General features: G+C 49.9%; 1 protein-coding gene across 1 annotated transcript in view; it reads right to left on the bottom strand.

The window, feature by feature from the left end:
* Window positions 1-6,244: 6,244 nt before the first annotated feature.
* Window positions 6,245-27,222, bottom strand: part of PNPLA7 (patatin-like phospholipase domain containing 7) — a 127,969-nt gene continuing 106,991 nt past the window's right edge. Inside the window, exons 28-35 of the mRNA XM_009994306.1 lie at window positions 26,362-26,431; window positions 24,216-24,332; window positions 22,159-22,307; window positions 20,591-20,743; window positions 17,261-17,368; window positions 11,922-12,006; window positions 7,331-7,434; window positions 6,245-6,325 (exon numbers count right to left, since the gene is read on the bottom strand). Coding sequence (XP_009992608.1) covers window positions 6,245-6,325; window positions 7,331-7,434; window positions 11,922-12,006; window positions 17,261-17,368; window positions 20,591-20,743; window positions 22,159-22,307; window positions 24,216-24,332; window positions 26,362-26,431 — 867 coding nt within the window. The remainder of the gene's footprint in view (window positions 6,326-7,330; window positions 7,435-11,921; window positions 12,007-17,260; window positions 17,369-20,590; window positions 20,744-22,158; window positions 22,308-24,215; window positions 24,333-26,361; window positions 26,432-27,222) is intronic.

Here is a 27,222-nt window from a genome sequence, read left to right as displayed (position 1 = left end):
GGGGCAACCAGCCTCTCCAGAGAGGTGCTGTTTGAAGTCATCCATCCCCTGCCAGCACTTTAAAAACCCCACTGGCCATCCTGGTTTTACTGCAAGGGACAGGAGTGGGAGCACTGTTCTCCTGCCACCCAGTTGGCACCAAGGAATGGCTGCAGCACAGATACCATCTCCACGATTGTTGGAAGCTCTTGGGCACTGGGAAAACATCTTTCCTGACACTTGGAGTGCACTGTTCATTGCCCTTGGGAGAGGAGCCCCAGCAAGAGGCCTGCTCATCCCAACTACTTCTGTGGGGCTCAGCTCTGCCCTTTGCTTTCAGGGACCAACATCTCCTCAAAGCATCCTCAAAGCAGCCCATGCCTGGCTGGGCTGGCACCTCCTCCTCACTGGCTCTTTCCTACCTCATTACCCCAGAAATCCCAGGGGAGGTCTGCTTCACCAGCCCTGCTCTAAAAGCTTTTCCAGCCTTTGCTTTGGTAAAAACCTTTATATTTCCAGCAGGCAGGAAGCAGAAGGGGAGGGATGTGACAGCCCTGGGTGACTTGGTGCTGCAGCTGAGCAGCAGGTTCAGGGATGGCCCCAGCCAGGCTGGTGTCCCCCAGCTCTGCAGCAGGGTGAGAAGTCACCCAGCAGCCACCTGCAGCCAATTCAGTGCCTAATTGATGAGAGGGACAGCAGCAACAGCCTGGTCAGGCTGGAGGAGCAAACCCACATCGTTCTGGAGGGGGGAAAAGCACCAGGGTGGGACTGAGCACGATGAAGCCAAGGACAGCAGAGCTGGCACCGGGGTCCTGCCCCACAACAACCACCAACACACTGCACAGCCCGGGCAAACTCTCACTCAAAGAGCAGAAAAAACAATCCCAGCAACAGCAGCAATGGGCTGGAAACTGCCCCCAAGGCCTTGAAGCAACCACCAGGCCCTGTAGGGAGTTCTGCAGCTCAGCCCCTGCACATGCACCTGGAGTATAAACAAGATTGCATTGGTTGGGGAGGCAGCTGCAGACACAGGCAGTGCCAAAAGCACCTGCTGTGCCTCCCTGAGCCCAGCAGGGTCAGAGCACCCTGGCACCCACCTCCAACCAGCCCCTGCTGCTGCAGGATGGGCACAGCTCAGAGCTGCCTGGGCAGGTCAGGGCTGCTGAAGGGAGGCACCAGCCTTTCTCAGCACGTTCCTGCAGGGCTGTGCATCACCTCTGATGTGTCTTCCTCCAGGGAAATGTGTCATTTATGGTGCATTTAAAATGAATGTGCATTTGCTGTTCTCCCCAAGCCCAGCTGAGACACCACGAGTGCTCCGAGGTGGAGCTGGGCTGGTCCCTGGGGACACAGGAGGTCCAAATCTATCTCCAGCAGCATCACTGGTGCCTGTACCTCCTGGGTGCCAACTCCTGCCTGGTGCCAGGGGTGTCCTGTGCCAGCCAGGGGGGCTGGGCTCAGCACAGCCCTGTGTCAAGGCCACCAAACTGTCACTCCTCACTGCTAGACCCCTGCATTTCCAGAGCTGGAGGCTGCTCCATGGTGGGAAGCACCTTCCTGCCCATAACCCCTGATGGTGTGAGGATCCATGAAGAGTCTCTGCTGGTGGCAGGTGGGTCCCCAAGGAGCTGCCTTCAGCAGCCCAGGTTCCCAGCTGGCCAAGCTGTGGAGCCAGCCTGGCTGGTCCCTGTGGAGCTCCATCCAGCTGGACTCTGCTGGTGGGCAGTGGGGCTGCCCTGCTGCCCAGGCTCTGGTGTCCATCATCAACCTTCATCAGATGCCCTCAGGTGCATTTCCAGCACTCAACACTGCCCAGGGCTGCTCCCGCAGCAAGAAATGTGCCTCCAGGTACAATCTTGACACATAATTGTATAGATTTATGGTACATTCACTTCTAAAACCAAGATGAACATTAACACCATTTTGGTTTTACTTTTCCCAATTATTTTTTTTAATAACAGGCAAATGCTTCCCTGGCCTTTGCTGGTGCCAGTTTCCCCCAGAAGCCTTGATTTCAGTCGGGGAAGGGGGTTTGGCAGAGCTGACTTCCCCCGTGGATGTCCCCAGGCTGTGACAAACCAGCCCTGCTGGCAGTTCCCAGCTTTCCCAGCCGGTGCCAGCAGGGAGCCCTGCCCCAGCCCTGTTTCCCAAGGCAGATCCCAGGCACAGGATGCCAGCACAGGCACGGGTGCCCTGCCAGCTCCCACTGCCTTTTGCAGCACCACTGAATCCAAATTCAGGCTATTGGGGAAAACCAGGGTCATACCCACTGTGACAGGGGAAGGGATGGGGACAGGAGCACGGACACAAACCTCACCAGACCCAGCAGAAGTGGAATGAGCCACCAGCCAGGAAGGGGCAGCTGATGGCAGCTTGTGCCCTGGTGCCAGCCAAAGCCACATGACAAAATCATGTTCACCAAACAACATCTTGAACAACCCCAGTGGCTCCTGTGGGAAGTCACGATCCTGCAGATCCCGTGGTGTGTTCCAGCAGGAGGGGGCACCAGGCACCAGGCTGACCCCACCAGCACCTGAGGGAGAGGAAAGAGTTGCTGCATTTGCTGATTTTATTTCTGCCTCTTCCTGACAGCAGCAGGGAATTTATCCCAGGGGTGCAGTAAAGGCCCCAGCTGTGACAGCTCCAAGGCTGCCCTCGGGAACCAGGCAGGAAAATCCCACGTTGGAGGAGGTGAGGGGAGCACGAGTAAAAAAATACCAGATTAACTGTGGAACAATTAAGATGCAGTGACAGTGACACCTGGCAGGGAAGGAGCAGAGCTGGGTCCTGCCACAGCCCTGGCTGCTCAGCCTGGAGGGGCTGCCCAGTCCCGCAGGAGCCGCGCAGGGGTCGGAACTCACGGGATGGAAGTTTTGCTCCTGCCTGGGCGAGGCTTCCCAGGGATTTTGGGCAGGTGATTCCACATGCCACATGGGGCAACAGTGGTTCATTCTTCTTCCTAAACCCCACTGAGCTGTCTCTAAACTGAACAGCTCATAAGGCCACGTTAACAAAGCAACTAAGTCATTACTTGCAGGAAGCTGTTTGGCTGCTCCGTGGGGACAGAGGCCTGGAGAGCCCAGCTCTGGTGTCCCTTGGCCAAGCAGGGATGGCAGCTGCACCATCAGCCCTTCTCTGCAGGGACTGGGGCTGGAGTTATAGAATCTCAAACTGGTTTATATTGGAAGGGACCCTAACGCTCATCCAGTCCCACCCCCCTGCATGGGAAGGGACACCTCCCACCAGCCCAGGCTGCTCCAAGCCCCATTCAACCTGCCCTTCAACACTGCCAGGGAGGGGGCAGCCACAGCTTCCCTGGGCAACCTGGGCCAGGCTCTCACCACCCTCACACTCAAGAATTTCCTCCTCATGTACAGCCTAAATCTCCCCTCTTGCTGTTTTCATCCATCCCCCCTTGTCCTCTCCCTCCCTGCCCTTGTCCCAAGTCCCTCCCCAGCTTTCCTGGAGCCCCTTCAGGCCCTGGAAGCTGCTCTAAGGTCTCCCTGGAGCCTTCTCTTCTCCAGGCTGAACCCCCCAACTCCCCCAGCCCGTCTCCAGACCAGAGCTGCTCCAGCCCTTGGATCAGATCCATGCAGCCCCTCCTCAGCCCAAGGCAAGCAGGCAGGGATAGATTAAAACCTCCAAACATGGAATTGCACACAACCATTTGGATGCAAGATGGAGCTGAACTAGCAACAGGACCCTGCACCACCCAGCTGGGCAGACCACAGCCAGCAGCAGAGCAAGCTGGAAAAACAGTTTGTTTTTAGAAGTTGTCTCAATTGTTTTACACTCCTCTGCACAGAAGACAAGATGTTTTAATGTCCAGGGCTCAGCTCTGGAGAACACGGCCAGGGAGGAAAGTTGTGATCCATTATTTAGAAGAGACTTTCAGTATCACATCAAAGATTTCTCTTCCATCTTCATACATCTGAACTGAGTGCCATTTCCCCATGGAACAGGGCACAAAGCAGAGAAGCTCTAATTAGCACACCCATGTTTTTCTGTTTTCTGCTACTTCTTCAACCTATGCAGCCACCAGCCCAGCAGCAAACCCAGCTCCAGGAGCAAGTTTAGCTGCCAGGAAGTTCTGTGCTGGAAAACACAACCTAGAAATCAATTACCTGTTTGATCAGAGGAAAGTTCTCCTACAACAGCACAGAGCAATAACAGAGCAGCTGGGGTCAGGCTGACAGACCCATCATCCCTCTGGAAAATCACCCATGGTGCTTGTCCTGCCCTGGACCACTGGGCAGCTGGGCCAGAGGGAGCAGGCAGGACTGGTTGCTGCTCTGGGAAATGCAACACAGGTGTTTGATGAATGACAATCCAACAATCCATCATCATCAGGTTTGATCCAGCATCTGCTGAAGGAATTTTTGGCTTTAAACACACCCTTGGAAGGCTGAAGACCACCAGCCAAGGATGGGCTCAGCCAGAGAACTTTGGTCAGCCCTGAGATTAGCCCTGTTCATCTACCAGGGAAAGGTTCCTGTACTGTAACCACCTGTAAAACATGTTGAAGGGACTCGCAGCTGGTTTATGTCCCCTCGTCAAAACACCAGAGCTCTAAACTGTGCTGCTGGTGCTGCTGAAAGACACTCCTGCTCTGCTGCCTCTGAGCTCCTCTGCAGGAGCAGAGCCCTCCATGGGGAGCACTCACCTCTGCTTGCTCTCAGGCTGGGACCCCTTCATGAACCTCCTGGTGACACTGACCCAAACCCCCTGTAACCAATCTCGACAGAAATTAAATCTCTCCAGCCCAACAGGCAGCCTGTGCCTTCACAGCAGCCCCTGGCTGCTCTTCTTCCATGTCAGAAACCACCTTTTATGTTTTCTTTACAAGAATTCTCCTCAATAGCAAGAACAACTTCAGCACCTGCAGCATTTTCTGAACAACTGAATTAACCAAAACCTGCATCAATGGAGGAAAACATGATGGTAGGGAAGAGGAGCCTGTGCCATGAGGGAGTACCTGGGAGAGGAGGATAAATGCAGAGAACAGGCTACACTTGGCAGCCACCACACTCCTCACAGGTGCCACCAAACACTTTTCTGGCCTCAGCTCAGGCTGCTCAGCTCTGGCCATGCCTGGAGGCTTCACCACTGGCTGCTGCTGGATTTCACACCTGAGAAACAGGAGAGCTCAGCACAGGAGGCAGCTTGGAGGAACATTTTTGGTGCTCTGCTCAGATGGCAAATCCCCTCAAGGCAACAGCACCTAGAGCCAGAGCTCTAGGTCACATAACTCCAGAATTAGGTTGATTATCCAGCCCAGCGGAGCCGCCGGCAGCGACAGATGTGAGACAAGAGCAACTGCACCAGGGGACCTCTGAACATGCTCCAACTCACCCCAACTGCTGCAGCCCTGAGGGTAGAGCACAGGAGGTTTCTTTTCAATGCTTAACAACACCTGGGATGACTCCTGCACTGAAAACCACACGACTTTGCAAGTCTGATATAAGCAGAGGCACATTGGGCTCTCGGTTACCAATGTTCTCTCTGTGGGACCCAACACAAGGAACCACACACATTTCAAGCCAGAAAAACAGATTTATTTCACAGGGCAAATATAGCCAAGGAATCATTCCAGAGTTGCCCAGCAAGTGTCAGCTCCATGATCAGTAAGTGTTCTGCTGATGGCTTGAGGACACAGGCTCTAGAGCTAGTGTCCACATGACTTGATTTCTTAGGTTTAGATTTCAAGTGAAATACACTCAGCCCTGCTCCTGTCAGAGCTCACAAGTAGGTGGTTGGAAGTTACTGAGGAGTTAATCACACAGTTACCTGATTCATATGAAAAGGAAGCAAGGCTGCTTGACCCACAAACCCCTCCTTCCCTCTAGTGCTGCTGCTTGGAGCCTTCTCAGCAACGGCAGGAGAACATCACGACCCTTCCTTGGGCCTTCACAGTGAAAACAGCGACTAGAACACACAGCAGCAAAAATCAAGGCAGATTTAACTGCACGTTCCCAGCACGTTTCCCCTCTGCCAGTCTCAGAGTGATTACTAACCAGCTGCTCCTGCTGGCACCTGTATAAAGGTGGCTGGTGGCAGCCACACCTCATGGAGGGTCCAAAGGGACTCAAGTGTGATGCAGCTACTTGTGCTCAGGGCTGGCTGCTGAACGCCCCACGCCCTGTCAGGAGGGGGAAAGTTTCCTTAATTGCAACTTTTGCTTTTAAAAAATATATTTAATAAATAAATATGGCTGCTGTCAGCAGGGGTGGGGCAGAGCTCTGAGCCAGCAAGACCCTTCTGAGCCCTAGCCTGGCTCTCCTGTGCTGCCTGCCTGGCCGTCCGCCCTGGGGAGATTCCTGCGCTTCCGTATCTGCACATCTTCATCCTGAAGGAGAACAAAAGAACAAAAGCACAGATTCATTCTTCAGCACCCTCTCTGAGCTGGATAAACCCTGTCCTCTCCTCCTCGCCCTCTCTTTGTCCACCAATCAATCACCCACAGGAAACCAGCCCAGCACACAACATCTTTACACCAGCTCCTCACGCAAAGCACTGAAGCCATCTTATGTCCTCATGTGGGCACCTCCCAAGCTGCTCATGTGCCCCCACCCAGAAACTCTTCATGTCCAACACAGTGGGCTCCTTCACCTTTTAAACCTGCAAGACACCCTAAGCAGAATAAGAAGAGCTGGGATTTGACCCTTCCAAGCTTTGCTTCCCAGGCTGTGGGCCACACTGTGGGAAGTCTGGCCTCAAGGTGCAGGATTTCCTCAGGGTGCACCTGAGGTCCCACAGAGTCAAACAACTTTGGCTGGAAGGGACCTCTGGGGGGGCACAGTACAAAACTCTGCTCTAAGCAGGGCTAACACTAGTGCTGCATCTGGTTCTTCAGAGCAATCTGTTTGCTTTTCAAGTATCTGCAAGGCTGGAGTTTCCAGCACCTCCCTGCACAGCCTGGTGTGGGTCTCAGCCACACCTCCCGGGAAGCATCTGCCCCTGTACCCAGGCAGGATTTCCTTTAGCTCATGTTGTGCCTGTCACCTCTTGTCTCCTTGCTGCACATCTCTGCTGCTGTCTTCTCTGCAATCAGATGCCACTCAGATCCTCTCTTTGTCTCCTCCAAGCTGGAGGAAGCAGCTCCCTCAGCCTCCCCTGGTGCTCTCCAGCCCTGACCCAAGCTGCTTGGACAGGTTCTGCCACCCATGAAAGGTGCCTGACATGAGCAGGGTGAGCAGACCTCATGCAGTGTCTGCACTACATGAAAAACAAGCTTAGTTCTGCACAGTCCTCCTCAGCAAGTCCCTTCCAGGTGCTTCCCTCAGGATCCTTCCTGACCCCTCCAGCTCACACATGACCCAGCCCCACTCCCTGTGCTCAGGGCAGTTCCTACCGAGTCAGAATCCTCCTCAGCCTGGTTGCTCACGAAATCAATATAATCATCCTTCTGGTTGTCCAGAATTTCTTCCTCATATTCAGTCTGGTAGTCTGATTCATCTAAGGAGAGAGGAGAGAAAAGCCCACAGGTGTCAGCTGGTCTTCAGAGGGGCACAGAAAAGGGGAAGAGGAACAGTCTCTGTGTCTGCAGAGCAGTGGAGCAGGGCAGGGTGGCTGCTGCCCAGCTCTGCAGCTCAGGGAACTGGGCCTACTCAAACCAATAAATCACAAAATAAACCATGTCCTGTATGTGACCTGGTGTCCTGGAGCCCTCTGCAAGCTGAAGAGCCTGGAGCAGAGCAGAGAGATACAAACTGTGTTACCCTGGTGGTGCCAGCTGCCCGGCCCAACGGGACACAAAGGCCAGAGATGCTCCCACGTCCTTCTGAATCCTCTTCCCAAACAAGCTGCTGTTTCCCACCCATCCATCCAGACAAGATCTGTGGAACCCCTTCAGCAGACATGTCTGTGAGCCAGTCCAAACCCCCTGGACACACTGGTCACAGGCTCACTGGAAACTGGGACTTCTAGGCACAGGGTGAGCTCCTCCTGGTGCAGAGATGACAGTGACATGTCCCAACACCTCTGGTCCACAGGGGACAGTGACATTTACACTCCCATCCTCTCCACAGGGGATAATCACCTACCCTCTCCAGTAATCCAGCAGATTCAGGAACCTCAAAATTAAAATAGCAGAAAAGCTGCTTTTTAAATATATACATACACACACAAGGTTTTCCACCACTTCCATGAGTTAACCCAAGTGTGCTTTGAGTTGCTGAAGCAATCCCTGGTTTGCAGCCCACTAGTGAAGAAAGTGGCTCGTGTTAAACTGGGTTCTTGATTAAGTATTTCTTTTGGGAACAGTCAACAGCATCTGCTCCACTCTGAGGACAACAGCACAGTCTGTTCCACACCATTTTCTTCTAACACAATAACTCCAACCAACTGCCAGAACATTAGGATTAAAGACATTTGGTCTTTTTAAATTATTTTTTAAAATTATTTTTTAATATTCTTTTTTTACTGTGGATCAGAGAATTGTCATTAGTTTGTACTAAAAACACGACTGATAATCTTTGATAAAATGCACCAGAGAAATTTGAAACCCATTTGAAGAGCAACACCAGCACAAACAGGAGTTTACAATTTACAACTTCACCAAAGCTGCCAGCAGAACCAAAGCCCCTGGTTTTCCAAGCAATATTCAGCATTTAACAGCTATAGATCTCTATATACAGGCATATGCAGAGAGATCATATAGCTATATATATAATAGAAAACAAGATAAGGTGTCCCTTGTCACACCCTTCACACACCAGCTCCAGGTGCTGGAGGACTAGAGGGGGAAAAGGATGACAGAAGGTGGTCCTGCTGGCCCTGAACACCCTCTTCCATTGCCCCCCTTGAGTCACAGAATCACAGACTGGTTTATATTGGAAGGGACCTTAAAGATCATCCAGTCCAACCCCCCTGCATGGGCAGGGACACCTCCCACCAGCCCAGGTTGCTCCAAGCCCCATCCAACCTGCCCTTCAACACTGCCAGGGATGGGGCAGCCACAGCTTCCCTGGGCAACCTGGGCCAGGCTCTCACCACCCTCACAGCAAAAAATTTCCTCCTCATGTCTCACCTAAATCTCCCCTCTTGCAGTCTTCATCCATCACTCCTTGTCCCATCCCTCCCTGCCCTTGTCCCAAGCCCCTCCCCAGCTTTCCTGGAGCCCCTTCAGGCACTGGAAGGTGCTCTAAGGTCTCCCTGGAGCCTTCTCTTCTCCAGGCTGAACACCCCAACTCTCCCAGCCTGTCCCCAGAGCTCAAGGGGCTCAAGGGACAACTGCTCCTTTCCACCACAGAACCTTCCAGGAGCATCCAGCACGACTGAGGCTTCACTGTCCTGCTTGAGATACAACACCCAAACTCTGCTGTTGGAAAGTGAGACAGCTCAGAGATGACACCTTTAAGATAACACCTTAAAGGTACCTTTAGCAGGGGCAGTGTGGTCACAGCAGGAAGGACATGCAGCCACTTCTGGAGCTTTCAGCATTTCTTTCATATGTGCCTTATTCCTGCAGGGCACACACCACGTGAGGAAAATCAGGTTGCTCCTTCAGGAGCACTGATGGGCTTTGCTATAAATCAGGGAATCTGATCACTCCCCACAGCCTAAGGTGCTTTAGGACTTCTTGGTAAAAGTACTTTTTAAAGCAGCAAAGATGCAGAGGGTGACCTAGTGCCCAACTACTGTGGCCCTTGGGAGGTTTTGGGATGTTTCCTGCTTCAGCTGTGCTGCAAAACCAGGCTCTTCACACCATAACCATGTTCCTCCCTCAAAGGGCTGTTGCTACAGCTGCTCTGCTACCTGATTTCATCTCCTTCAGCCACCAGGTGCAGCGACTGTGCTACCTCTCCTCACACCATGAGACCTGGCCAAGGGGACAGCCTGGAGCATCACTGCTTTGAAAAATGGGACAAGAAATTGCTGTGGGAAATGACCCAAGAGCATGTGGACTTTGGTCCTCAGAAACCCCTTAGAGGGACATGGCTGAGCCACCCCTGGATGGCATCTGTGCAGCCCTCACCACGGCTGTACCAAACACAGTGACAGGTGAGCAAAGGCAGAAGGTCCCACGGGAGGAGGAGCTGGATGCAGAACAGACACTGCCACGAGTGCTGCAGTGGCTCAGCTGTGGAAACCAGCTCCTGTTCTGCAGACACTTCCCCCTGCTCACCAGCACCACTGGTACCTTCTTGGAGCCTGCACAGACCTTCACCCAGCTCCCAGTCAAGAAGAACATGATCATTGGCATTTTTGTCCTTTCTCACAAAACTGTTGACCCCATTTCTCCACCCAGCCAGACACTTGTTACACACTGTCAGGACAGGCAGAGCTTTTCCAAACTCCTGCAGTACAAGGTCTCGCTCAGGAAGGGATTTCCAGGGAGAAGAAAGGTTTCACCCTCTTTGACAGTGCCCTTTCCCAGCCAGACTTCCAAGGAGCATCCTGACTTCTTACTTGCATGGGACAAAAGCAGTCAGACCATCTTCACCACCATCTCTAGCAGACAAACCTCAGTGCTCACCAGCACAGGAACCATCTGAAAGCCACCCTGGGGATGTGTCACCCTCCATCTGAGCTCACCTAGGCACAGCTTGCTGCCCTCAGTAGCTCCAGAGAACTCATTAGCCAACCAGGGAGATGATGCATGCAGAGGAAAGCCTTTACAGCCCCCACCCATCAAAAACAGGCTGGGTCCCTGCAGGCAGTGTGTGGAGTCATCCACAACACTAATCTAAGAGATCCTTCAAGACACAACACCCACATGCATGACTCTCCTACCACTCTCTTCTGTCCTCTGGGGTCTCCACAACCAACAGTTTCCAGAATCCAAGAGGAGCACGTGGCACCTGCCCATCCCACCCCAAGTGCCCCATGCACATCCCCTTCTGAGCCCAAAATCTGCCATAGCTACTTTCTGAAAGACATACTCCTTCCCTGCTGTTCATGGCCTCATCCAGAAAAAGGCAGGTCCTCCTAACAGAGACAAACCATTGGCAACTATATAAGGCAGAAAGATCTGTCCCAGTTCACTGGTTACATCTGAGCAGGTCTCCATGCTCATGTCTTAAATAACTATGAGACATGAGCCCTTCGTCCTTACTCACAATGGCTGCTTCAACCACATTTGATTAATATTTTCTTGGTAAGGCATATGATTGCAATTAGCATTTCAAATTACCACAGGGACATGTCTCCAAACAGTCACAGATGGGAGGACAGCTAACTTTAGATCTCCCTCTGCCAGAAGAAGAAATGGGGAGGAGGGGAGAGACTGTTTATGAAGAGCTCCAGCACTGGTGAAACACTCCGAGGTTTCAGAGCCACAAAGCTCTGGTCCTGTTTGTTGCAGGAGCTTTGGTCACAGCACAAAGGGAACAGCCCTGCAGGGACAGGGCATTGGGAACCCTTTGTGTGGAGGTGCAGGAGCCCTGACCTGCTCCTCCTCATTTCACTGGTGCTCCCTGTTGCAGGAGTGTGCACGGAGCCATGAGCCAGTGAGTCACTCCAGATCCTGCTCACAACAGCAGGGAAAAAATCCTTCAGTCCCAGCTTTCCTTCAGCCTCCTCCTGTCCCAAGAGGACAGGGAGCAAAGAGTGAAGTCATCACAAGGGCAGGGACCAGCACCAGGGGAATGACAGCCTGTCTGGGCAGAGTCACCACAGTTATCTCACTCAGATGAGGCTAAGGTGGGCAGGAATTATTCCCACCAGGAAACCACACCAGTTGGGCTGGCAGCAGATGCCTCCCTGTAGCAGGAACACCCAACTCCCATCCTGCTCAGTGGGACATGGAGGCCCTGGCCTGGGACAAGCTGGGGCTCACCTGTGGGCAGGGGGACACCAGAGCCAGCCCGAAACTGCCACCACTTGCAGCACGGGCTGTGACAAGAAGGCAGTGAGACACAGCAGGCAGAGGAGGGAGAAGCCACCCCTCCTCCCTGCCCTTCCCAACACCTCCCCAGCCCCACAGGGTCCCCTCCACTCACCATCTGCCAGGGGGGCCTTCACAGGCTCAATCCTGGACACAATTTCTGCCAGGTCCGTGAAAGAGGTGGTGGGACAGGTCATGTTCTGAAACACAGCCACGAATTTTAAGTATGTTAACAAACAGACACCAAAAATCCAAACAAGTCAAGACTCTATAAAAATGATCTTGAACAGACAAAGCTCCAGACACACTAATTCTCCACAACTGCCCCCTCAAAAGCCATTAGTCATCAGTGAGTAATTCTCAGAGCAACTCCCCTGCTGCAGGTCTGCTGGCAGAGGTGGGATTCCCAAGAGAAACAATGGGACAAGCCCTCATGGCTCCTCCATCCATGCAACAAGAAGCCTTATTAAAAATTTAGCAAGCTATAGAAAAGACCACAAAGACAAGAACTGGGGGGCTCTGAGCTCCATGACAGACTGTGTTAATTTTACATGTTTGTTTTCCATCACTATTCCTTTAGAAGCAGGGCCAGCCAGGCCAGGTGCAGCCCACAGGGAGCTTTCACCTTCCCTTGGAAGAAGGGGCCCCAGTGCCCAGGTGAGACAGACACCACAGGTGGGACAGCCCTAAGCCTGCAGAGCAATGCCATGGGATGCTCCACAGGCAGGTCGGCACCAACAGAGGCACCAGGGTGACCAGGACCCATCCAGGGACATACCCCAGCAAGCCATGGGGCTGGTGGTGCTGCAGCAAACAAGAGGGGTACACGGTCCACCCACAAGGAGAAACATTTCCCACTGTAATTCCTCTATTCACTAAACCCTTTCTATTGTCACTGTCTCACCCAAGCAGTGGGTTGAGTGGTCTCCTTGTGAGAAGTTCTCTGCTCCAGTTTCTCCTCTATTGTAGCTCAATTTTGGCATCTAAGAACCATTTTGGTCTCCTTGCACCCCATGTCTTGGGCAGCCTGACCTGCTTCCTGGGGGCCAAGCACAAGGTCACCAGATGGAAACCTGAACATCCCTGGCCTTGTTTTAAAACCAGAGATTTGAATGAGTGCAACAGCAGATCCCCCCAAGGGGACAGAGATGGGGAAGAGCTGCAGGGGACATGTTACGGGCACTGGGCTGCCGGGAACTGCTGCGACACGAGTCTGGCTAAACACCCAGACCCATCCACGGGCTTCCAGATAGGGCAGTTTCCTACCACAGGGGTTTTATGAGCAGTTCTTTGCTCTTTTGGCAACAGCACCAATACTATGAATCATACAAGCCCCGTGGGGGTCACAGCAGAAGCCCATTAGAGCTGCAGCAGGTTGCTCTCTGTTGACCTTTAATCCGTAGCTAACTTTTGATGTAACATGGCATGGCTGAAGCAAGGTGCAGATCCAGGACAAACAGCTGGTGGGGTGCAGGGCACAGAGAAAAGTCCAGAGGGAATTAAAAAATATCTGTATGAAATGAAACAGCAGTAGCTAAGGACACACAGTGTAAAATACACAGAAGTTGGGAAGCTCAGAAGGTCAGTTTGAACGTTAAGGAACCATCAGGAAGGGTGAGTCAGTCCAGTCTCCTTTTGAACATCTGACCTGGACAGTCCCAGTGAGGCAGATGCAGCAGGCTCTTCTTCCCCAGGACAGGAAAAAGAGCAGCTCCACTTTGTGCCAGATGACTAATTGAGGAGATGTGCAGACTGGCCACCCAGCAAACACAGCAAATGTTCCACTGAAACACTCACGGCTGCAGAGCAGCCCCAGACAGGCTGGGAGTCCCTGGGAGCACAGAGCAGGCAGGGACCAGCTCTGGGGGGACAAGAGCCCAGGGCACTGTATGAGCAGCTGAACAAAACCCTTGCAGCTGCCAAAAGGTGCTTCAGGAAAGCCAGCAGCAACTCAGGTGCTCCTGCGAGGACAGGTGAGTACGAGGCACCCCAAGTGCAGCACCTGTTTGGGGGACACGGAGGGTCCCGTGCGTCCGTCTGGGGACACGTGCTGAGGAGCTGCACCCTGAAGTCTCAGCACTGAGACTGGAACGTGACTTGTGGGAAACCAGGTGTCCTCCCACACTCATCTGATGCTTTGCAACCAGGAATTGAATGTTTAAAACACCTCTTCTTGCTACTTTTAAGGACAAAACTGCACTCCCATCACCAGGCAAAGCAGTGTCTGATTCATTTGAAACCTCACCTAGAACCTTCCTGCTCAGATTTTTTTTTTTCCCCCAAGGAGGCAAGAATTCTCTTTGGCACAATCTTTATTAAAGAAATTAGAGGAGAAAGACAGTTACTATTGTAGTCTGCCAGATTATATTTAGCTTTGACTATGAATAACACTTCAGTAGACAAAACTTCCCTGAGGAGATCCAATTAACAGCACAGCATTATTCTGTGCTGGGGAAGAGTAAGGGTTGTTAGTGAAATTTATGCAAGGTTCCTATTGATGGTGTCTTCAGTATTTGCATTTTGAGACAGGATAAACAGTGATTGAATGATGAAAGGGAAGGAGAAGTATCTAAATTATTCAATAGCTGGAGTTTTAAAAGTAAAAATTCAATGCTTACGACACGGAAACAAGGTGGTAAGAAACAGTGCTCAGCTCTCTGAGATGTTGAACACTCCAGAAATAGCCAAAGAACTAAAACATCAAACCTCGCTAATGAAAGGCAAGTTAAAAATATCAGCTGTTATCCTTGGAAGATAACTGAGCTAAAGGACTTAATGGACTGAGAAAAAATAAAAGACAAACACCCCAGCAGGAGACAGCAATACTTGTTATTTTGTAGGAAGAAATGTACTAAAACAAAGGTCAGATGATAAATATCTTGGTTTTACCAAATTCTGGAGTTTTCAAGCTAGAAGACAGACCTCCTAGGTCCTGGGAAGAACAGCCCAGAGCTGAGCCTTGGCAGCAGTTTGGGGGAATGCATCAAGCTGATGGTTCCTGCTCCATAACCTGGGCAATTTGTTGAGTCACTCTCCTGAGCTCATTATTTCCAAACTCTTGGCATCTCAGCAATCAGCACTTTCTGCCTCATTATCAGGAGCACACACAGAAGTGCAGTGACAGGCTGTGTCCACAATGAGTATGTGACAGATCTGATCTCCAGGGCAGTGGAAAGGCCATAAAAACCCAGGCAGATTGTGATAAATGTTCCACATGCTGCTTCATGCACAGGTGTACCATCATGATTTCACTGAAAGATTAGCCTGAATATCATGGGCAATTTTAAAAGAAGTATTCTTAAAAAGAAGCATTTCTTACAGCAATGAATATGTTTGAATTTGTTTCCAGTTGGGTACAGATATCAGAGGATGAAAAAGGACCTATAACCATTTGAGACACACACAGATGTCTCCCTTGACTCCTCCTCATGGCTATTAAAACACATAAACACACCAGCTTGTAATCAGGCTGAACACAGGGAGTCAGACCCATCTTCTGCAGCTCAGACTAGTATATCTCTCAGTCCAGGTCACCTTCCCAGTAAGAAATGTCAAGCTGATGGATGAGTTCTGGGGCTCCTCAGATCACCAGTTCCTTTCCCATAACGCCTGGTCCCACGTGTTCCTCCCACAGCCACCCTCCCTGCCAGGCAGCGTGGGTGGGATCCACCTGATGTCAAGAAGCCATCAGCACTAGTCCTCCTGGCTCCCTCCATGTTCCCTGAGCCAAGGGTGCCACTCATCTTACCCCAGTGGAGCCACTTCCATTTCATGAAGGGACTCACCCCCATGGACCTCACCTCAGGTGACAAATGGGGGTCTAGGGCAACCAGCTCAGATATGGGCTGCATTCACCCCTCCCTGCTGAGCTAATACCCATCCCTGCCCTTCCTCTGCCCTTACTCACACCACCTCCCTCCCAGCCAAAGTGTTCCACCACCAACCTCTGGGAGAGCTGCAAATCCTCCATGTCATTTGTCACCTCCATTGACCTTCCTCGTGAGGCTCACGACAGTTACGCTACATTTTGGCAATCACTGAAAACGTTACTGCTCATTTCCCTGCCTCTAAAAGATGATAAAGATGAATCACTGGGTAAAACATGAAGCCTTTGGAGCACCTGAGTTTTAAATCAGAGGAATTCAAAGGAGGGTCAGGATAACAAGCCAATATATTATACTATTGTACCCCAGCTCTCAAAAAGGTGATAACTGTTTCTTCTTCTTCTTCTTTTGGAAGCATCTGAGAACCCTTTGAGTCACACCCTGAAAGGCACCAATGGTAGAGATCAGTGCCAGCAACCCTGATTCATGTCCCCTGCAGGGAGCACTGGGCAGCTGGTGGGAGAGCCCCTGTCCTGCCAGGGCAGTTTCTAGTAGCAAGAACAATATCCAGGTACCACCTAAAGTTTGTGGCACAAGAATAAATGAAAAAAAATTGATGGAAGGTTACTCTGGGTTCTTATCCAGCATCACTCAGGGATACAGTCCACGCACACGTTCAAGTGATGGATACAAATGTGGCCCATCCCCTGAAACCATGGAACTTTCTGTCTCCCAGGACCTAAGGCCAGGGTCACAGCCTCCCCTCCAGCAGCACTTGGTGCCCTCAAGACCTGCTGACACACATGAAGAAAGAGGAGGAGAAGGTGGGCCCATAAACGTGTACACACCAGCTACATGTCAGAAAATGCTGGTTCCTGGTGAGCATCCTGCCTTCCTTCAAGGGGTTTTGTGCTGGGAATGATGCCAGGACACAGAGTGCCAATAACCTCCTGGAATGAAGCAGATCTGCCTGTAGAACATCAGTTCCCAGGGTTACTGCGACCGTGCTGGACTTGCTGAAGATCTCAGAATCCCAGAATGGTTTGGGCTGGAAGGGACCTTAAAAATCATCTAGATCCAACCCCCTGCATGGGCAGGGACACCTCCCACCAGACCAAGCCCCATCCAACCTGCCCTTCCACAAACCTGAACACTTCCAGGGATGGGGCAGCCACAGCTTCCCTGGGAAACCCGGGCCAGGGTCTCACCACCCTCACACTGAAGAGTTTCCTCCTAATGGCCAACCAAAATCTCCCCTCTTCCAGTTTAAAGCCATTCCCTCTTGTCCTCTCACTCCCTGCCCTTGTCCCAAGTCCCTCCCCAGCTTTCCTGGAGCCCCTTCAGGCACTGGAAGGTGCTCTAAGGTATCTCCAAGGATAGGGATGGATCTCCACATGGGCACACAGCTGGTATCAGAGATGGACAGGCAGACGTTGGAGCTTGGGCTCTGGCAGAGCACACTCAGCCACAAGAAGTTACTGAAAAACTGATAATACTTCTTCTTGCCTAAAATAAACATTTTAAACCAACACGTGTGCTCACATGAAGGACTTGAGGTGATGGATCATTCTCCTTCCTAGCCCTGCATCAGGTACCTGCTGCAGGATGGTGCCTTTCAACAAACACTTACCTCAGTTTTGGATTTGCAAGTCTCTTGTCTGTCTGTCAGCATCGTGTCAAGGACTCCACTCCTGCACCAGACATTAAATACTGTTTTCCCATGCTGATATCCCACTTCCTGAAAAACAGAGAGTTGGGGAAAAGAAGGAATGAAGGCTTGTGCCACCACTATGTCACATCATCTGCAAATCAGTAGGAAATCTCTGGGTCTGCCCCACAGCCAGAACATCTTTTTGCTGCCTTCCAGCCTCAGCTACAGAAACTGTTCAGCCTAGGAATTGGGGCACCAGTTAAGCAAGCAAGGTGCTACTTTAAGTCCAAATGCTGACCTGACTTTTGATCCCACAGCACGCAATGAAAAGTGCCACCTGGCACAACTATTTTTACAGCAGTGGCTCCAAGGAGGCTGCTCACAGAATTCTGCCACATTAAAGAGAAGCTTAGGATTGATAAGTACATGCCCTTCCAGTACTGGCTCATTCTTTGGAAGAAGGTAACATCACAAATTCATTTGTCTTCTCTCCTCTTGGCTCAAGAATAGCCAAGAAAAGTTTTCTAGCAAAGAAAAGTCACTGTGGGACACTTGGTTCCAAGATATCTTTCAATGAGTTACAACAGACTGCACTGAGTATGAAAGCCTGTTTGCTGGAGCAGAAAGGATGACCCATGGACAACACCAAACCCATGAGCTCCACATTCCTCTCATTTAGAAGCATAAAGTAATTTGCAATTGGAATAACACCAAAGCATTACATCATCACATGGAAACAACTGGAAAAAAACCCCACTGACTGCTCCGAGTTCTACTCTTATTTCTAACAAGACAGTAAAAATAGTGTTGAAAAAAACCAGAAGGACCCTGCTCCCAGCTGGCAGCACACACTAAACCTCAGGCTTGCGTGGCTGCTCCGAGGGCTGGAGCAGCCCTGGCTGAGCTGCTCCTGCCTCTCCTCTGACTTTTGACCTGGGGTTCAAGGCATAGGAGGCCCTCAGGCTGGAATTCACCTCTGGTCACCTATGGTGGCTCCTCAGGCCAGGGTGGATGTGATTACTCAGGAGGAAAAGGGACTTGATAGATCTACACCTGGCTGGGTCAGGTTGATCCAACATAACCAAGGACCTGAGCTTTGGGGAAGGACTCATGGCTCCAGGCTGATACAGGAGAGGACTTCTGACAAGAAGAGGGGATTTCTATTCTTTTGAAGGTGCTGACAGGCTACGTGGTGCCCATTTCCATTTGCTGTAGATGCAAGGTACACAGCTGAAATAAACTCCCACTGCTTCATAGGCTGTAAGGGTAAAGGAATGTCAAGGATGTCCTTTCCTTTAAGGTCAGCATGGTCTAAAAGCCTCCCTGTGGGCAAAAGTTACCCAGCCACACTGCAGGGAAAGAAAGTCCAAGGGGTGCTGCCCCTCCACACCTGCAGGGTCTCATGCCAAGAACCTGCCCACAGAGCAATGCCTTTGAGAATCCACACTTTGCAGAAGTTCTGTTCCACTTAGAAAAAGGTGCCTGGTGCCTTTAAGTCTCTTCAACGACATCAAATTAGTCAGATACAGCAGAATGATTTGACAACTTATTGTCTGTCCCTGTGATGAACTACCAGACCATTCACCAAGGTTTTCAAAACAGCCAGGGAATTCCACCTAGTGAAGAACATTATTTGTCTTTAAACCACCCCCAGCAGACAGCACTGTTTGCCCAGGAGCTACTAGACATCAAACATCCTTGAGAAAATATTTATACTCGGGAAATCAGCTGGTGGTTTGGAAGAGCTGCAGCCCTAAGGACTCCCTCCAATGTGAGTCTGCAGGGCTTAATGGTATTACTGGGTTTGGTTAGTAGTTATAAGACAGCATCAGAGGAATCACCCTGCAGCCTAGTGACTATGGTACGTTCTTACTATATCCATAAAAGAGATTAGCTGAGAGGAAAATTCATTGTGGGTTGGTTGTTTGTTTGTTTTTTCCCAGCCTTGAAAAAGAGCAAATCTGGGCAGAAACACCTGAAGCTGGAAGATGGTTGCATGGCTGAAACAGGCAAAGAATAGACAGGCAGTAAAAAAGAGGCACTGAGCCAGAATTGGGATCATAACCTCATTCTGGGCTGAGATGGTTTTGTTGGGAATGCTGAACTATGTCACTAAGACAATTCAGCTGCACATCTGGAGTCAGCTCTTGCCATGCTGGTTTCTCCCACGTAAACAAACAAAACTAGATCCCAGACACATGTAACCTGGTACTACCCTTTTGTAACCTGGTTCCACCCTTTTTACAACGTCCTTGCACTGACATTGGTGCCATTTTCCTGATACTCTTATCAGGTGTAGAGGAATTGTGGATGATATGTTCTATTAATACAAGTGTTGAAATGTTAACTGAGCCAGGTATTTTTGCCTTCCCCTCCAGGGATTCACAGCCTCCCCTGCAGACTTCTTCAAATCTTTCATGCAACAACAAGCTACATAATGAAGGGAGAGAAATGACACCATTTGACAAACCCCAACTGCCCAAAGCAGCTCAGACACCCAAGAGTTTTTACCAAGCAGCTGAGCAAGAATTGTCATGAAACAGAGTGAGGCAACCAATCTGTTCACAGGTCATTATATAAACAAGATTACAAACTTGATTTCTGCTGTTAATCCAATCTCAGAGTCATGATATCGTTCCACAGCATTATTCAGTGTCAATTAGTCACCCTGTGCCAGCTGACTCCTCTTGCTCTCAACAGCTTAGGCACTAAGCAGCACCACAAGCCAGCAGATTTCACAGAATCACAGAACGGTTTGGGTTGGAAGGGACCTCTGGAGATCATCTGGTCCAAACCCCTGCTAGAGCAGGATCCCCTAGAGCAGATCCCACAGGAACAAGTTCCAGGTGGGTTTGGAACATCTCCAGGGGTCAAGACTCCACAACCTCCCTGGGGCTTTGTTACCCTCACAGTAAAGAAGTATTTTCTCACATTTAGGTTGAACCTCCTGTGCTCCAGTTTGTGCCCATTGGCCCTTGTCCTGTCACTGGACATTGCTGAAAAGAGTCTGGCCCATCCTCCTGACACCCCCTGCAGATATTGACCAGCACTGATGAGATCCTCCCTCAAACTCCTCCTCTCCAGCTGAGCAGCTCCAGCTCTCCCAGCCTTTCCTCACAGGCAGATGCTCCATCCCCTTCATCATCTCAGTGCCCTGTGCTGGACTCTCTCCAGCAGCTCCTTGTCCTTCTGGACCTGGGGAGCCCAGACCTGCCCCAGTGCCCCAGCTGAGACCAGGGCAGAGCAGAGGGGCAGGACACCTTGACCTGCCCCAGCAACACGGGGGGAACTTCTCCAGGAGGCACTTACACAGATCTCATCGAACTTGCCGAAGTCCAGGGTGCGGTAGCGGTCGATGGGCGGGCGGATGTACTCGCAGTAGTCGCTGCTCTTCACCATCTCCAGCTGCCGGACGCAGCACACGTACGCCAGCCGCGTCTGGATCTCCGCCATGTTCAGCACCTGCAGCCAGGCCACACACACCAATGCCTCAGAAATGGCACTGCAGAACAAGTTCTGGCTTCACCATGGAGAAAAAGGCAGTTATCTGTCCTGGGATTTTCTGCTCCAAGAGCACAGAGGAGGCTGCTGAAGCCTCCACACGTCAGCACCTCCATCTGTTTCCCAGGCAGAGAGGACAGCTCACTAAGGAGTCTCCATCATCCAGAGCAGAAAGGGAATTTCCTTCCAGTGTATCTCATAGAATGATAGAATCAGTTCTGCAGTTGCAAGGCTGAACTGACCCTTTCATCCCAGCATAGAGAGAAGTCTGTGCTGAGCTGAGAGGGGCACAGTGACCCTTCAAGGCAGAAATAAGTCATGTTCTCTAGAGGACCAGGGCAGAGATCCTGGCACAAGCAGGCTCAGCTGGGACAATTTGTCCAAGACCATATCCAGTGGAGTTTTGACTGTCCCCACAGAGGAAGACCCTGCACTCTCTCTGGCTGGTGTTTCACCACCCCCAGCACAAAAAGCCCTTTCAGGTGCTCAGAAGGAATCCCATGTTCTCATGTGTGCCCACTGCTTTTTGGGCAGTTCATATTTCACTGGGCACTCCTGAGCAGAGTAAGGGGCTTCCATTCTCCTCCACCAAACACTCCCACTACATGCTGGGACCAGGATGGTCACAGTAGGGCACTCCACAGCTGCACTAGCTCCATAAGGCCCCTCCTCAAGGACATGAGACCTTTTTTAGGGAAAGGAGTTGTCAGTTATTTAAGGAAAGGAGGAGAAACTTTTGATTCCAGAGCAGCACCCACAGTTTGTATTTGTATTGTAGTATTTTTCCTAACTTTAGGAAGCACAAAGAAGTATTTTACTTCCAATTCCAACAGGGGAACATATTGATGGTAGTCAGAAGGGTAGAATTAAAACCAGCACTCACTTGAGGAACAGCTGCAGAGCCAGATAATTTAGGAAATGCAGAAGGTAACAGAGCTGGCCTGACTGCATGCAACAAGAAAAAAAGTCATCACACTCTGCAGCCCAGTGTTTATCAGGAGCAGGAATTTTAATTACTGCCTGGTGCCAAAATCTCCCTAAATCAATAGTTTGGAGACATAGGATAGAAACACTCCATTGCTTTTATTGGTAAAACTTGCAATTCTGGTTTTATTAAAATTTACTGCACCTCTAAGAAAAGGTTTCATTGCTCTAGCAATTCTACCATCCCCTTCCCAGACTGAGGCTCTACACTCTCCCACTTCACTGTCCTTCTCACTGTCCTTTGGGATCAAACTACTGCCCAGTTTGTTTTGTAAGAGCTCAAAGCAAAGGAACAAGATGGGCTGTCACCAGGCTCACACCCTGGAGGGACAAGGAGAGGCTTCCACCTCCAAACACAGAACTAGCTGCCATTTTAACACAGTCTGTAATACCTTGACTTTCTCAGCCAGTGGATTCCACTTCTTCCAGAGCAGCCACCAGCCAGACAAGCAGTCCCCATAGTTGGTGAGGTCTGTCTCGTCCCGGCTCCCCACGTCGATGGCGATCACCACCTTTGCGCCCATGGACTTGGCAACGTCAGCTGGTGGTAAAGAAAGTGGAGTCAGCACCCGTGCTGCCAACCCTGCTGCTGCTCTCCAGGCCTCAGCAGTACACAACCTGACCTCAGACCCACCACAAGTTCTCTGAACAGCCTCAGACGTCACCACTGGCAGCAACTCTGCCAAGAGACCATTTCCCCAGGGAGGCTCCTGCCCCACCTGCTCCATTTCAACAGAGACACCCCAGGGTGCTGCCAGCTCTGTACCACCCAGCCCTTCAGGGTGAGTTCCCCTTGCTGAGCTGCTGGTAAACATCACTTCTGGGGGTTGTTTCACTGGGATCAGCAGGATGACCCAACTCTCCTTGAGGCTGTCACCACAACCAACATGAAGGCAGCAGAAAAGTGGCAGGGAGCAGGGGAGAGGAGGTGGGACACACCAAGCTGGGGTCTACACTTAAAATAAACACAGACTAATTCTGCCTCATGCAGCATTTCTCATAAGAACAGAAACTCTGGGGAACCTGTAGAGAGAACAAGTGGCAGTGGCCTTACAGAGGCGAGTCAGTAGTGCAGGTGTCAACCCTGCAGACAGAAAGTGATAAAGGAAAGGAGCAGCCTGGGAGCCAGAGAGCAAGGAGAGGCTGGAGGGTTCCAGTCCATGAAAAGCTTTGGGATCCAAGAGGAAGATTCCTATTTGGAAGTGGGAGAGAAATGAGGTACTACTTGAAGGTCAACAAAAAGACTAGGTGCAGGGTTTGGGTATGGGTGAGGATTGAGGGAAGTGCCAAGAGAGGGGAAGGCAGGACATACACCTCACACAATGAATTGATACTTCTTCCCCACCCCCGGAGTACAAGATAGTTGCAGTTGCCAGAATAGTTATGCGTAGGAAAACCACAGCTCTGAACAGCCAATTTAGATGCTTAATTTAGACACTTATTTAAATCAGATCTGTTCTGTAACTGGGGTTTATATTTCTGGGCTCCTTCAGGCTCTTAAATCTTTTCCACCCAGTGTCACCCACATGTCTGCTCTCTGCACCCTCAAGGTGTGCAGGTGGAAGAGGAGCCCTGGTTTGCAATTCATACTTTGCTGCACAGACACAAACAGGGAGTGTCAGATGAAGATTTGGGGAGTCTACTTTGTGTTATTTCCATTTCTGGTTTTTAGGCAACCACCCTGATGGAAAAATATAGCCTGGGTTTGTCTTGAACGTGTAAATTATTTTGGTTGCTCAGATGTGGAATCTCTAGCTTAGATTCCTTCCTCTTCATTTGTACAGTTTTAGTCACAAACTGCAATGACACCACATGTCTCTCCTGTCTTGGCCACCCTCCTGAGCTACCTACCTTCCAATGCTTTCTGACTAGAATAACATCTCTGACATAAAACACTTCCCAAAAACACACAAGTGAATTCCAAGACCTGGGATTCTTCTGGGATCAGTCCTCAGAACACCCTAGATTCCACATCACTCTTTATAGCACCACATCCTTCCACCTCTGCCATGTGCAAGCAGCCAACCAAGACACCAGGGTCTGTCAGATGAACATTTCAGGCTCTGGGTCACACCAGTCTGAACAATGAAGACTTAATGCTGATGCTTTCTCAGAATTATTTCTTATTCAACTGACACTTTTTGAAAAGAAACTCAAAGACAGACTACATCTTTGCACTTCAGTTTCTGCTCTCTCCACTAAAATCAATTCAAAATTAGCTTGGAATTAGATGTTCAGAATATGTCCATTAGAAAATACTTCATAACAAAAAGAAATCATCTTATTAAACCATGATAAAGCTGAGGAAACTGAGACCAGTGACTCTCAGTAGCCAGGTGTCTGCAATATTCCTCATGTCTTTTTTTTTTTTTTTTTAAATCCAACAAGAGGACAACATTTTGCAGCTGTGATCTCAGTAGCTTCTTCCCCAACAGATCTGTGCACCTACCAGGAAGATTGTTGATATAACCTCCATCCATCAGGAGATGCCCATCCTTTGGGTCACAGAGAGGAGGCATATACCCCGAGAGGGACATGCTGGCACGGACATACCTCCACAGGGAGCCTGCAGGAACCAGAGGCAGGGAATGGCAACAGTGTTCATTACTGTAGGTAGGGCAAGCTTTTGCCTTTATTAAACTAATTGGGAGATAGAGGCTCTCCTGAGAATGCCATTGGAAAGTTATTAAAGCAGTTTATTACTTTCTATACCATAATCCTGGCTAAGGGGAAATACAGGGAAAAAAAAGCTACTCAGACACACTATCAGGGAAAGGCCTTAGAAAGCAGAGTTTTAAGGCCATGCCTCATATTTATTGCCTTCAAGAAGACTGCAGCAGATGCCTGACTGCTGGGATCATCTGCAGTGCTTCGTTGAGCCTGCACTGATGAGGAAAGGCAAAGGCTTCTCCTGGGAGCAAAGGGACAGGAACAAGGAGCAGGCTGAAGAGCAGGGAGAGCTGTTTTGTTCTGCAGAGATCCACAAACCCCAGCTTTTTAGCAGGACTTGAATGTGAAAAATACATATTGTGAGGGCCCCAAAATTCTGTTTTCTCTGCTCTGGAACCAGACATTTTCACTTCTAAAACTAGTGGAAGTGTGTGGTGGAGATTTTAGCTCTTCTTAGGACATTTCTGCTAACAGTGATGTAAGGAATGAAGTTATAATCCACTAAGCTGTTAGAAACAGAAGGTTTAATCAAATAGAAATGGATTGGATCTGTTTCCTGTAAAACATTCTGTTGCAAGGCTCCTATTTACTCTTTTCTCTCTTAACTTTTGCATCAGCTGAATTGGGAAGACACCGAATTGGGAAGACACTGCATTGCCAAAGAGGCCACGAGTCTCCTCTGAGAAGCAAATCTTTAAAATATCAAAAAATAAATCAGACTTGCAGTGTTAGCTCCCTTTTCAATAATTAACTACTTGGTTCTTCAAACAGCAACCCCCTCTAGCAAACTGGGAATTGTTTTTTTAATTTTATTTTTAAAATACATAACAGTTCTGCTTCTAATTATAACCCAGACACTCCTACTGTTTAGCACAGGTCAGTACTGGCAGATCTGGGATTTATTATTAATAATTTCAGTTGAGATGAAACTTCCACCCAAGAAAAAGGCTGATTTCTTGTGTTACAGACCTCAGATGGAACCAAGATGGGCAAGTGCAGCACCTGGGAACTTTCTTCCTCTCCTTTCCAGTGAATTCTGGACCATAACTATTTTCCAGCTGTTTTCTGTGCTTATATTAAACTTCCACGGGGACAAGCAGCTGGATGGAGTGAGATTCCTGAGTGAAAATGGCTTAACCTGCTGCAGTACAGGATTACAAAGCCTCAAAGGAAGGTTGATCCTTTGTCTTCTTGTTTAGCTCCCTTGGTTGTCTTTGGTCAAGAAAGTCCAGTATCATCTAGGGGTTCTGTGACCCAGGGCCCAGCACCAGGGCTGGAGAGCCTCACCTGTGCCAGCTCAAACTGCAAATCATCAGAGACATGGCAGCAAAGGGGGTACCTGGGAGGCTTCTGCTCTCTGCACTGCAGCCTGAGTCACTGCTCTGTCACCCCAAACAAACAGGAGCCAAATCAAGTGTCCCCTAGGGCTGCCAGCACGTTCTGCCAGCAGAGCAGGCAGCTCAGATCCACCTCCCCTGGTCAGTCAGTAAAGCACGTTACAGTTTTGCACCAGAGAAATAAAGAGGACTGAGCACAAATGAGACCCTAACCCAGCTTCAGGCACAGGAGTCTCTTTATTGGGAAAACAGCTTCATTTATGGGAAATCTGAATCTTAAAATACTTTGGTTGCATTAGTTCTGATTTATGGCTAAAGCACCTGTGCTTCTCAGGATGTTTTAGGGAAACAGGAGTGGTGTCACTGGGCCCATTTTCTCTAAACAGTAAATACAGCATCTCATTTAATTTCTTCCCAACAGCTCTGTTCCTTGTTATGTGTCCCTCCATGATCTGGTGCTCAGCAAATAGCAGAGAAGGGAGGAAGAAAGACAAATTGAATGGCAAGGAAAATCCCAGGAACAAGGGGTGACACCAAGTCTCATCATTATTTATGACCTGCCACTGGACAGGCCACCTACACACTCACCATCTGTGTGGACCCTCATGGCTGAGGCAGTGATGTCTGTTGTGATGGTGAAGTAAGGAATCCACAGATCCTGCAACAGAGGAGGTCCCAATTTTACTAAATGACTGAATCTGTGACCTTGCACTTAAACTGAAACCCATGCCTAACAAAGCAACAACCTCTGTAGACACAAACACCTGCATGGATGGAGAAAAACCCATCAGCCCTGTATTTAGGTTCATAATTTTTTTTTCTTATGCAAACATTTCACAAAGCACCAAGGTGGACAGAAAATCTTCTTCTCTTTTTTAATAGCAAGGAATACTTGGTTCCAGAAGACTGCCCAACACAGAGCAGCACAGGAACCTCATCACTTATGTCAGGAGTTCACCTCCTTTCTGATATCTGCTGTTCCTTCAGATGAAGTGTGGGGGTCTGATGATAACTCTCATCTAAAGAGGTCCCTGGGCTGCTTCTTGCCCAAGGACAACATAAAGGGAAGCCCCATGTTTATATATTCAGCTTCTACCTATTTCACCAAGTACCTGCTGCTTTTGGCCTCCCCTGGAGATGTGGCACTAGGCTAGACAGTCTTTTGATCTCACCTAGCATCTTTCATTTCACTCAGCTGTTGCCACTCCAGGTGCTGTTCATCCACTACACAGAGCAAGTCCTCCATCATGGTATTCATCATGGACAAGCAGGCAAGTACTTAGGTCCCCATGAACCCAACCTAAGACTGCAGCAGGCAGCATCCTTCTTGCCTCAGCCCCCAAGACACCAGTGTCCAAGAGAGAGAGGGAAGAACATGAGTCATGGCCTGTTGACTAAATCACTTTCAATTTATACCTCATGGTGATGAAACCAGAGGTCATTTCAGCA

Source organism: Chaetura pelagica, unplaced genomic scaffold (assembly GCF_000747805.2).
Source record: "Chaetura pelagica isolate M959 unplaced genomic scaffold, ChaPel_1.0 scaffold132, whole genome shotgun sequence".
NCBI classification, from domain to species: domain Eukaryota; kingdom Metazoa; phylum Chordata; class Aves; order Apodiformes; family Apodidae; genus Chaetura; species Chaetura pelagica.
The sequence above is the reverse complement of the archived record's forward strand: the minus strand, read 5'-3'. Positions and strand labels throughout refer to the sequence as shown.